Below are 12866 nucleotides of genomic sequence, written 5' to 3'. Positions count from 1 at the left end.
TATTTATGCAGAATTGCAGCTAAATCCTGACACTTATCTGGATCTGGGTTGGGTCAGTAGGCAGAATTCTCACAGCTCTTGTTCAAGGTCACATTTTGATTTTGCGCACTCTCCTGTGTACCTTGAGTTTGCTTTTTAGTGACTCATTTGGTCAGTCATACTGGGTTTGTTTTGGTATTGGTATTGGTATTTTTGCCGCATTAATTTCAACTGCAGGCCGTTGAAGCTGCCGAGCGTGCACCAAAGATTTTATTGTTCATTTTCTGTTAATGAACAATGAATAAGGAAAAGCCTTTCACCCTTAACTGCAGCTAGTTCCTGTCATCCAGAATAACGTGATTTTTATGAATATGTCAAAATAATTTTTCTCCTGTAAGTATGAGCAACGCTCTTGGACTTCACTTTGCTTTTGACAGTGTAATCTACCCAAATGGCTAAAGAATATGAAGTAAATCACTGGGAGTGCACTTGCATGTAGCCAATACAACACATCGAAAATGCGCTAAATTGCTTTTGTGAATTTTGAAAAATTTGATGTCTAAAGAAGCAGAAACACAAGAAATCTAAATATTGCTGAACCTCAAACTGCTTTCAGTAAACAATTGCCAATAAATGTCTTTACTCAAGGATTGCATATCCTGGTTTGTGTACCTGAGTATGCTGTGGATATGTAGTGGTTTGTCTCAGCGCCATGAAGAGAGCCAGCTCTCATGGCCTCTTCACCTTTCTCTTCACAAAAGCGCCCAGTGCTCCGAACTACATCCACTTCAGCGAGTTGACCACCACCTCTGTCAATGTGTCCTGGGGAGAGCCCAAGCAGGCCAACGGCATCATCGAGGGCTACCGCCTGGTTTACGAGCCGTGCACTCCAGTCGATGGTGAGAACTCTCCTGCCTGGAGCCTCATAACTATGCCATGTCTTGACATTCCACAGCTGGCGTTGTCAGTCAATGATTTACAACCTCAAGGCCTTTACCATGTTTTTAACCCACACTGCTTCAGCTTGTGCTCTAATCTGTTACAGATGAGTATAGGCCCCACAGTATAGCATATACGGTGTGACTGGTAAGATATATTGGAAAGCTCTGGTGAGACTTTGCACAGCTTCCTCTCTCGATTAGAGAAACATGGCTAATAGCTGGCTAAGTGTAACTTGCTTAGACCAGATTGTCAAATAATTGGGAGCAGAGGTGGAATGCTGAGCTGATGCTGCTCTGGTTCCCAGACTATCCACTAATGGACACTGAGCAGAGCTGAACAGAGTAGCAAAGACAGGGAATGTCAGCTGGTCTATAATAAAGTGTGTCCTGGTGTCTTTCCTTGGGTGAATAGCTGCTGCAAGATTAATAGAACCTTTTTTTGTTTGATAATGCAAAATCTGTGTGTCCGGTCATCTAACTCTTCGTAACTGTGAAGTTGTCTACTGCATCTGTGTTGAAATGAACAAAGCTTGGCTTTTTGTGGCTTGTAGAAAGCAGCATCTAGAGTCTTAGTGTTTCCTGTACAGACTCCTCTCCTCGCACTCCAGGTGTCAGTAAGATAGTGACAGTAGATGTGAAGGGCAGCACTCCCTTGTGGATGAAGATCAAAGACCTAGCCGACGGCGTCACCTACAACTTCCGTATCCGCGCTAAAACGCTCACTTATGGCCCTGAGGTGGAGGCCAACATCACCACTGGACCCGGAGAAGGTGCTTTTGTTCTAATGTTCTAAAGTACTTATGTCACTAATTGAATCTTTTTAAGTGCCTCCATGAGAGAATGCCAGAATGTTTTTTCTGAATATCAGTTTTTTATGTCCCTCAAGGAGCTCCAGGCCCACCCGGCGAACCTTTTATTTCTCGCTATGGCACGGCCTTAACGCTGCACTGGACAAGCGGGGATCAAGGTCGTGCGCCTATCACGCGATACGTCATTGAAGCCAGACCATCTGGTGAGTCACATAAACACAAGTCTCGCAAGCCTGTTCTTCATGATGAATCCAGCTGATCCCAATTACTATTGAAAACCTTTTCTCATCTTCTCCTTAGATGAAGGATTGTGGGATATTCTCATCAAAGATATTCCTAAAGAAGTCACATCCTATACACTTAACCTGGACATGCTTCGAGAAGGGGTGACCTATGACTTTAGAGTAATTGCAGTCAATGACTATGGCTATGGGTCACCTAGCGCCCCCTCCCCATCTATATCAGGTAAAATGAAGCATTAATGAAAAAAATCTGTGAAACTTCTAATACACGTTTTATTTCGCGGTGATTCATTCTTCTTCTTCTTTGGGATGTTTTCAGCCCAGAAGGTTTCACCATTCTACGAAGAGTGGTGGTTTCTTGTCGTGATTGCTTTGGTGGGCCTCATCTTCATCCTCCTGCTTGTTTTTATCCTCATCATCCGAGGCCAGAGTAAAAAATACACCAAAAAAGCAGATTCAGGTAGGAAGCTAGTGCAAGCATTTCTGTTTCTGCAACTTAAGCTATTGGTCCAACTGGAATTAGTCTTCCAGTTGGACAGCTCTGCTGAGAATTGCATCTTATTGACTGCACATCTGAAGTCTGTTTAAAAGAGAACCTTAAAGGCTCCTACAATTAGAGAAATTACCTATATTCCCTTACATTGTTTGGCTGACGGGTTACCAGTGAAACAGCTGAAATGGGCAGATGAATAAACATTATTGTTCATGTTTAACTGCGCCACGGATCAATGCTAGAAAAAATGGCTGGGCAGTGGTTTAATGCTCAAGTCATTAGTCAGGCTAAGAGTAATTATATGACTACAGTGTTCGTGGCTCTAACACCACTATATCAGGAAGCCAATTTTCCTGATTGTGAATTATCCCAGGTGGCATTACTACTGTTGGAAACTTTTCATCAAGGTTTCTATCTTTAATCCTAAAAGCATACGGCAGGGGGAGTTAATCAACATTAGTGGACTGGTTGTTAATACATTGTGGTTGTTTGGCAGCTAATCACATCATAGGTCCCCAATGGCAATTTTTCTCACCTTTAGGGTCTGGCAACCCAATAGTAGAGTAGCTGCTTGTGAAGAGCAGGCGGGAGATTCAATGCAAGAGTGAAGTTTTCAAGTCAAGCCTTCATAAAGCTTTTAAGCTTAGTCAGCATTTAGCATGATGCCAGGGTCAGTAAACATGACTCAGCTTGGCCATTTCAGACAAGAACTGTTTGTTTGGGATACAAAGAGGGCTTCTTAGCCCCTCTCACCCCCTCCTCAGTTTTCCTAGCCCTGAAGCTGGACTGTCCAGCTGGTGACTGTTTGTTTTACCAGAGTCCGACACTGGACAGTGAGGCTTTACTGACTGACAATGATGTTCCTGACAGATGAAGTCATCTTGATAACAATAACATGTCTTTTCCGGTTGCCAAGAAAAAAAAAATTTTCTTTTTTTTTTTTTTTTTTTTTTTTTGAGAAAAGGAGCTCAGTCTCAAGTTTTACTATGTTATTTCCAACTAATAGTGTGCACTGAATAGAATTGACTGAAGATCACAAATCACTTATTTTATTCCACGACCCACACAGTGTCGTCCTCATACCCCTGTCCAGGCAACCACTCCAACTGCACAGCGCTGCCTCTGACCCACGGAGAGATGGTGCGCTTGGATGAGGGGCGCTTCCCAGCCTTGGAGCTGAACAACAGGCGCCTCTCCGTGAAGAACTCCTTCTGCCGCAAGAACGGCATCTACACACGGTCAGTGAAAATCACTGTGGGCCCAAGAAAGCCATCCGTCATACACTCACAAACACATCTGATCGTTGGATTCTTTTCTTACAGGCAATGAATTCCTCTTCATAAAAATATTGTAAACTGAGTTTTGGTCTTTGTTTCATCTTCCAGTGGAATGGGTTACTTATGAGACAGACAGGGATTAATAATTCACTGTTGTGTGCCCCCCTCTTCCCACACAATACTCTGTCATTCTTGAGAGACTATGTCAGAGCTCGAGGAGCTCAGCTCCTCCATTTCCCTCGTTAATATTCAATGTTTGTACATGGCAACAATTTACATAAGGACACATCACAATGCTAACTAATTAGCATTCATGAGCTTCTGCATGGGCTCTTTGTCTGTCCATCACCACTCCAGACAAAGGGTGCTTATGGGTCAAAGCCGGCCATCTTCCTTTGGCCTTGAGCCCAGAGTTTCTCCTAAGTTCAGTGCTGTGTGTTATCTGAACATAAAATACAATACTGTCAGTGCGGGAGCACATCTTTCCATCCATCAGCTGGACTTTGGCTCGACGGCTCTTTGGTTATATTTATACAAACATTAGATAAGATAATGGGAATGGAGAGGTATCGGTCGCACATTTGGTGACTGGTCAGACGGAGTTTGCGTTGGGGAGGATGAGGGTTCAGAGTCTGCTTCTTGTCACAGTGAAAGAAAAAATAACTCATGTGCACATTAGAGTTGAATATGCTAGAAGGGGTCCATTAAGGGCAAGGGAATCTGTGCAGTTTTCTCATTGACCAAGGCGGCCGAGAAGAGGATCAAAGGGCTCTGAGATCCTCCCTCTCTTTGAAGGGCTCCAATTTGATTTTGTACTCTTTGCTAATGATCTGTGGACTAAGGAGGACGAGTGGGAGGGCTCCCTGTGGGATATTTGAAAGAGTGAGGGAGAGAGGGATAAATTAGACTGATAAGGCAAGGAGAAAAAAATAATATACAGTGCTTCTAAATAATTCAAAGCCCGCTGGCTGCCTTTTGTGTTGAGTATTTTAGGTAGCAGGATCCATCTCCCCTCCCTGTGCTCACATGGCTCTGTCTTTTTAATGTGTGATTTAACCTTGTTTGAATTCTAAGTAGATTTTGTTTTATTTTTTTCCTCACAGTCTACCACTTCATGTCATTCCCTTTAACCCAAAAGGAGATGTCCCTTTGTTGTGTCAATCCTTTCATGGCCATTGTCATGTTGTGTCTTCTAAGCTTCCAGTTCTTGGCATTCTCAGTGATTAAGCGCCTGCATACATCTCAGCACATATTAATTTCTGCTTCAGAGGTCGTCAAGGTTGTCTACTTTATGCGTTAGTATTGCACTTGACATCACAGAGTTTTATGCTTGTCTCCTCTGCCCCCACACACATTTTCCATTTCAGATCATTTAAGCATTTATTTTCATGCCATTCCCAGTTCATGTGATTCTTCTTTTTTTTTTTAATCAACTGAGTGAACTGATCTGTTAGTTTAATGATTGTATGAGTTATGTACTGAACTCAGTGGCATCAAGGTAGTGGTGAAGTTTTAGCCTTTGGACTAACCGTCCCATTCAGTCTCAACAGACCTTGAATACAACAGTTGTCATTACTGCAGAAGTAATAATTGCCTACAGTGTTTTCTCTCTGCTTTATTTCAGCGGTTTAATGACTTGAGCGAAAAGAAACTAGGGGTCCATTTATTTGACCTGCGCTCATAAAAGAACTTCATATTACTTTTCTGAGATAGGGGCTGTGCTTAGTTATACAGCTTTTCTGCAGGACATCTAAAGCTATGACTGGCTATATATGTACAGTCTTTCTCCTGTAATCACAACACTGAAGGCTGTCATGATGATGCTCATACACAGAATCCTTTTTTTGCATTTCAAAACCTACAAAGTGAGTTGAACTCATGCGGAACTCCCCCCCCCGCCGATACTCCCCGCAGACTCTTGGCAAACTTCTGCAGGAAATGGAAAAAGAGTAAAAACTAGTATAATCTCTTCCCTGCTTTGTGTATTAGTGGCTGATTGTCTGAAGTAAGGTATCATTTTCATCAGTGAATTTGCACTGAGTCTCTGCATGCCCCCCCGCCTGGGATGATATGATGAAGCTCCTTCACTTTCGTGACTGTTCATTCAGCTGGCAGTCACAGAGCTTTTAATGTTTATTCAAAAAATGTTCTCAGAGAAGAGAGAGCTCCTGAGATTCCCAAAAGAGGAATATGACAATCAAATAAAATTTTTTTCTCCTCACTTGTGTTTTGTGTATGTGTGTGTGTGAATCTTTATGGCCCTGTTCAGTCTCCCTTATACATATATATGTATTCTCTCCATCTGTCCAGGTCCCCACCAAGACCCAGTCCTGGAAGTCTCCACTACTCAGACGAGGATGTCAGCAGTAAATATAATGACCTGATCCCGGCAGAAAGCAGCAGTCTGACTGAGAAACCCTCTGAGATATCTGACTCCCAGGTAACCAGCGATCAAGACCTACACTTCACGTCCTCGAACTAAAAGTCAACTGATTAAATTTGGCAAAGGTCAAATTCTTTTCAGGGCATGTTGGTAGACTTTCTAAATTCAAAAATAGTTCCGCAGTCATCGTCAGATATTTGTGGGTTTTATCACTTTTTTCTGCCATAATGTCGGCTTCTCTAGATGCAAAAAACTAGATAGCTGTCTCATTATGAATCAGTATTTCTAATGATAAATTAGTCACGTTGACAAGACATTCTGCCTCAAGTGGATCACCACTTATCCTCTTTTTAGCACAGACAAGTCATGGCTGACATCTAACCTACGTTCAAATGTCGATTTCTCCCATGGGAAGGAAGTATGGGGCTGCTTCTCATGTCTCATTTGTCATGGAATATCTTTACAGCTAATTAATTTTCCTCAAACAGGAAATGTCATGTCAATCTGACCTGCTGGGTTTAACGCGATGATCAGGGAGGTCCAGCGAAGAGATGGGGAGGGTAGAAGTGATGAGGGATGATGCATATGTGCGGCAAAGAAGCTGACTGCAGCACTTTCTTAACATCTGTCTTCCCACAGTTGTTGAAGGTCTCTATGGCCAATTTTTCTGGTACCTGCACAGTCAAAACATTGTTCAATCTGGTTCGAACAAACACGGTTTTCCCGGGAGACACAAACTGGTGTTATTCTTATCCTCTGTGTAGCCCTCCCACTGTTTACACGCCACTTGTGCAAATAAATGGTGCTTCAACATCTGTTAAGCTAGTGTCTCAATAGGGCACTAGATGGGCAGGCCCTTGCCATGCACGTGAAAGTGCCAAGTGTGCAATGTTTTCCATGAGAGTCATTTACTCGCTTTCTTTTCAACCACTTATGTTTTTCCGCCCGTACAATGTGCTGGAACAACGACAGGATTCACCCTCACAAGCATTTGTAACTTCATATTACAACAAAAAAGAAAAGCTAAATCATTCTGTAAACATTATCTCTGTCCAATTCTAGGACTCTCTTGTGTACACTTATCACAGCTGTGCTCCACAAAGTTTTGGGTGAGCTTCTATCCGTGATTGAAAAAAGTGATTGTCTGCACCATAGAACTGCACATAGATTAGTAGATTTCCAGTCTCTCAGTAGCTATTCCCTGCTGTGTTATGACTCGGTATTGTGGGATTCGTCAGTAAGGATGCAGCAATAGAGTTAGTCTTGATTTGAGAGCATCTAAACATAGTTGTTATTCTCTGTGGCCTTTTGTTTCTCACAATGCAGAATTTTTCTTTTTTCTTTTTACATTTCTGTTCCCGTGCTGACTTGCAGGGCAGCGACAGCGAATATGAGATGGATCAGAGCCGACAGAAGACCCACTCCTTCGTCAACCACTACATCAGTGACCCCACCTACTATAACTCCTGGCGGCGGCAGCAGAAGGGCGTCTCTCGTCCACCGGCGTACGGCTACTCGCAGCCCGAGCCACTGGTGGAACAGGAGTCGAGGCCACACCCACCACCCGTGCCCCCTCTGCCCCCTCTCCTCCCCCAGAGCGCCCCATCCCCACAGCCGCAGGGCCAGGGGACCTTGTTCAGGCCTAAGGGAAGCCGGACTCCCACCCCCTCCCTGCTGTCCTCCGAACCTCCCAGCCAGCATGGCACCCTCTACCGGCCCCCCAGCAGTCTGGGCTGTGCCGCTCAAGCACCTACCGCGGGCTTCTCCTCTTTTGTTTGACACATAGCTCTCCTTCCGATAACAACAGGACCCCGAGGATGAGTTTTTGATTTTATTGTTGTTGGTTTATTTGTATTTTGCTCCTTTTTTTATTTTATTTTATTTTTTTTTGGTCTTTTGACTCTGTCTCACTGACAGAGTCGTCGCTCTGTATTAAGCATTGCAGGCATCTTGAATAGCGCTTTCTCCTCTGTGAAGAGTGATTGTGTGTATGACTGTGTGTAGCACGTATGGTTGGTTAGTCCATGTGATATGTATATCATGAAAAGACAATCATTTGAAAGTTTGTATGCGTTGCTTGAGTTCATTTATTTGAAGGCTCAACCACATCAACAAGGAACAGACAGAACCTGAGGTTCTGAAAAAAGAAATCCTTGTTTTAAAACACTGTATTATTGTTTCATATGAGAGCTTTATGGAAAAAGAACCACTTTGGAAACATATAGAGTATGGACCTCTTGGCTTGCTGAGACTGGACAATGGAAAACCCAACACTGATGGAAAAATGTGACGTTTGAAGAAACTATTATTGAGAAATTGACTCTGACTTGGAGAGCAAGGCTAATGGTCACTGGGGCCATTGGCTGCCTGATTTTCTCACTCTGCCTAAGCATTGTTGGAACTGCATTATGTGTTAACTATATGTACTTGTCTTATATTGTTTACCAGATATTTATATCAATCAGCTTCAAGCTCAACATTTTCAGAACATCATTAGTGGCAATGTTATGAATCACATTAAAGCATTGTGGCACCTTTATAGTAGTCTGGGGAATGTGTTGATTGTGTGCTGGTACTCATGTCAGTAGATATACGAACATTAGGCATCTTTCATCAGTAGTGCATCGGTTTGCTTTTATGTTACTCACTGAATATGACAAGAGGACCAAAAGCACAAATCTTCTTTGTAACATGATATTATCTGATCACAAACGCATTAGACATAAATATAGGAATAGCTGTCAGCAAAGTACAAGAATATGTTGCCTTAATTTGGTTAGTAATACAAAAAGAACATTAGTAACAAGGTTAGCAAAATAGATCTATACAGGTCTAGGCTTTTCAAAATATTGGCCAAATTGAAAGCTTGTATTTTGAAAAAAAAAAAAAGAAGAAGAAGAAGAAGGAAACTGATCACTCCCCGACCTTCAAAGTAAGAGACCTCAAATGTATTTTCCAATCTCAGTTTTTTATGGGACTGAAGGAGCAATCAGCTGAATTGTGTCTGTTTTATTTAAGGACAGACAAAAACAACACTTGTGCATGAAATGCATCATGGATGACTGTGTTGTGATATGATTTGTGTTGAACGTGTTACAGTGTAACATGGCATTGATATGATGACTGGCAATGTGTCCAATGTTCACAGTATACACATATCCATGTGTTGTGATGAGATGGTTCCTACAACACCTCTGAATATGCTGGTTCCATACAAAAGTTGAAAGGGACATTGCTCTGCTGGAGTTTGACCCATAGTGTACAAATTTAGACAGTTGGTCCGGAAATATCAATTGTCAAATTTCCAGTGTGAACATGTATGCATTATAAAGAAACATTATGGACCTATTCATGGTAGCTCTCGAAAAATAAAATATTTTATTTTGTAATGGCTTTTTCTTCATGCCTCTGAATCTAGATAGTTTAGAACTAATATGGTACTTTATGATTATAAGCGTGATATATGAGAGGTTTAATTAAGCTGTGATTTCTTTGACCCTGCATACAACTGTTTTACACAGAGAGTCAGAAGAAGACAATCTTTGCATAGTCTAGAGGACAAAGTGATTATCTGTGGCACTTGATCCTATAGGGCAGAAATGACCTGATTGTCTCAGCCACAACAGAGACTTAATTGGGATGCATAAGAGCATGAGTTACAAGGAAGAATTTGAAGAAGAACCTGATCCGGTGCAAGCATGCTGAAAAGCTGGGGGAGGGTGGGAGGGGTGCATGGGTAATCTACTTATTTCAGGCCAGAAAACTTTGATCTTAAGTAAGGCAAACGGGGAAGAAACAGAGGGATCAGGCTGGAAGGCTTTAAGGAGGATGAGACAACCAGGGGTTCAAAATGTTTGTGAAACAAAGAAGTTTAAAAAAATCACATCAACAGTTTTGTTGAATTCACTAAATTGGCTGTATCATTATATGTGGATAGTTTATCATTAGGCAAATCCCATTGTTTTTAACAAGTCACATTACAATGGTGTGGCAGATCAAATTTTAAATCTGGAATTTGTGTAACTCGGGTAGACATTGAATCTTTACAATGAAAAAAACTGAAACTCATCTTTAAGATAGATATACCATATTGCAGTGTGGCATTTTAAACAATTCTATTTCCTAACTCAAAATGATGGTAATTCTTTGCACTCAACTCCACCATGACTACTTTCACCTTCTGCCAATTCACTGCAGCAAGGCCCACAGAGTAATCTTCTGTTCATGTAGAGTCACCCACAGACACACGCACAAACACAGACATGGCTTCGCATCGCGAAATCTCTTTTTACATTTCAGTTAAGTCAATCTCTCCTCATGGGACCCACTTATTCAAAATGTGTCCTAATTCTGACTATGCGGGTTAGAGAGCGTCAGAGCACATTTGCAGCATAGCTAACTCGTCTTGACTGGTGTCTTCAAAATAGGACAAAATCACACAAATGGAAATTGCAAGTTATGGCATATTGAATGTTTTAAGGAACAAATGCTTTGGTTAAACTAAAAATGTATGTATGTAGTCAGTCAGAACAGGCATCTTCATAACAGCCATGACAGTTAAGTGAAGGTTATTCATCATAGTTGTAGTTTTGTGAGTGCAGTCAAAGCCCTGGATTCTGTCTCTACACAATCCTCTGCAAGACAGCCTGGTGAATTTTTCATTCTCAACCAACCTGGTCTGTCTGCTGGCCATAAAAATAAGCCTGAGTTGCATGGAGGAGGGTTGAAGGGCACAGTCCTCGGTCTGTTATATGATTTACAGGCTTAGCATTTATGCCTGTCTTTATTTGACATCCCCTGCAGTGAAATAACACCATGTAGGACAAACAATATAGTAGTCACAATGAGCTGTCCGCAGGTTTTCTCTGCAGGATGAGACAGAAGGCAGAAACTGTCACATCACACAAGTCCCCCTGTTTCTGCTGGCAACAAAGCAGTTGCCACACAGAGATGAAAAACACCAGACTCTTAACACATTTGCCAAAAGTCCAAAATGGAAGTTGCAGAAAGTGAAAGTGTTCACATGTCCAATCTGGAAAGAATCCTCAACGTTTTAGCTCCAGCATTACTGTGAACAGATCGGGATCTAAATGAGAAGGAACTTTTGGAGAGATTCAAATGCATCGGGCTTACACACAACTGCACAAACACGCTCTCCTTATGCGCCACTGAACAGAACTGTCAAACTTGTCTGAGCTGAAACAGCAGGAGACTGTTGTGTTATTGTTCCAGCGGCAGCACCTGTAACTGAGCGTCAGTGAGCGAAAGGGGAAAATAATTCTCAGATAAAACTCAGATTCTAAATCACTTTAAAGGAATTATCCACAATTTATCCAAGAAGTTGTGATTTTGTTGGTTTTTGTTTGCTCATTGGGTTTGTCCTGATCAAGTAGAATTGTATCGATACACAATGCAGTATTTGCAGTTTCTTGTGATAAGGACTAAAATTAGCTCTGAACACAGGAAATGTTCAGTCAGCAGATCAGGATTAGGGCCGGCAAGACAGTCTGACCAGCAGCATGAGAATGCAGGTTTTACAGTAATCAGGTTATTGCAGTGTTTGGAAATGTGTTCTCAGATCTCAAATGCATTTCAATTACCACGTTTCTTTCTGGAGAAAGTTGATGAGCATAACTGATATGTTCTGGGTGTGGAAAATGGGAAAAACATGATATTTGAATTTATACAGCCTGGGACAAGAGGCCACTGCAGTCAAATTCTCTGTTCTCCCATCCACTGGTGGGACAGACCATAGTGGGAACGGAGTCAAAGACAGGAAGTAGCTCTTGAGTGTATGTGATGATGGACATGATCCTTCCTTAAATTATAAAATAACCTCAATGACCCTTCTAGATAAGAAGGGAAAGGTCGAAAATGTCTCTCTTCTCTCTGCAGGTACTGAAGGACAGTGACTCTTGCCCTTTGATAATTATCAGCCAATTCACACATTCCTTTCCTTGTGAGCTAAAGGTGAGCTTATGTAGCCTTGGGGGCGTACCTTGGCTACTTCCCCCTCATTTCCATCTCAAAAGGTACAAATGACCAGTCACTGACGGAGAGCAGCAGGTCAACCTGCAATACACAAGGTCAAACAAATGGTTCATTCATTCAAGCCTTAAGTTCAATGCAGACTGTGGAAAATGGCTTTTTGACACGTTTCTCTAAATTTGACTTTTGGTTGTGACTTTAACAGGCAGGATGCCAAAAGCATGTGAAAACTTACCTTAAAACTATATTTAAACTTTCACATCAGTCCTGCCGAAAACAATATTGTTTTGTCTAACCATCTCAATATAATTTTTTTTATCTTAACTGTCTTGGGGGGTCTTTTGGAGAATTTCTTTTAAAAAAAAAACAACAATGAAATGTATACAGATTTAGGCGTCTGGCTCCTACTGACAAGCCTTGGACTCGACCCCCCCCCCAAAAAAAGAAAGAAAAACAAAGAACTCTCACACCCTGCCAAACACATGATCTATGGATAACCATAATATGACCCATGACACATGAGTTCATCATGTGTTTACCACCCACTAGCATCACAGGAAGAAAATGAAAACTTGCAAACACAATGAAAAAAAAAGACACCTTGTCCTCTAAATACAGCATTAAATGTAAAATATCATGATACAGGAATGAGCTTAAAACATGTTGTGATTATTGTTTTATTTTTTGTCACTTTGTCATTATCACTGCCACTTTATATATTTTTTGCAATTTTCTCTAGTACTTCTACTCCTTG

General features: G+C 41.7%; 2 protein-coding genes across 2 annotated transcripts in view; one reads left to right on the top strand and one right to left on the bottom strand.

The window, feature by feature from the left end:
* The window catches only part of sdk2a (sidekick cell adhesion molecule 2a), a 34551-nt gene extending 26604 nt beyond the window's left edge, over positions 1–7947 (top strand). The window contains exons 37-44 of the mRNA XM_029509311.1: positions 741–878; positions 1529–1690; positions 1807–1932; positions 2030–2194; positions 2291–2431; positions 3558–3702; positions 6052–6181; positions 7499–7947. Coding sequence (XP_029365171.1) covers positions 741–878; positions 1529–1690; positions 1807–1932; positions 2030–2194; positions 2291–2431; positions 3558–3702; positions 6052–6181; positions 7499–7903 — 1412 coding nt within the window. The 3' untranslated portion in view covers positions 7904–7947. The remainder of the gene's footprint in view (positions 1–740; positions 879–1528; positions 1691–1806; positions 1933–2029; positions 2195–2290; positions 2432–3557; positions 3703–6051; positions 6182–7498) is intronic.
* The window catches only part of LOC115047234 (immunoglobulin lambda-1 light chain-like), a 357726-nt gene that overhangs the window by 223005 nt on the left and 121855 nt on the right, over positions 1–12866 (bottom strand). The window lies entirely within an intron of this gene.

This window comes from Echeneis naucrates, chromosome 8, assembly GCF_900963305.1.
Source record: "Echeneis naucrates chromosome 8, fEcheNa1.1, whole genome shotgun sequence".
Classification (NCBI taxonomy): Eukaryota; Metazoa; Chordata; class Actinopteri; order Carangiformes; family Echeneidae; genus Echeneis; species Echeneis naucrates.
Note: the sequence above shows the minus strand (reverse complement) of the source record. Positions and strands in the feature narration are given on the sequence as shown.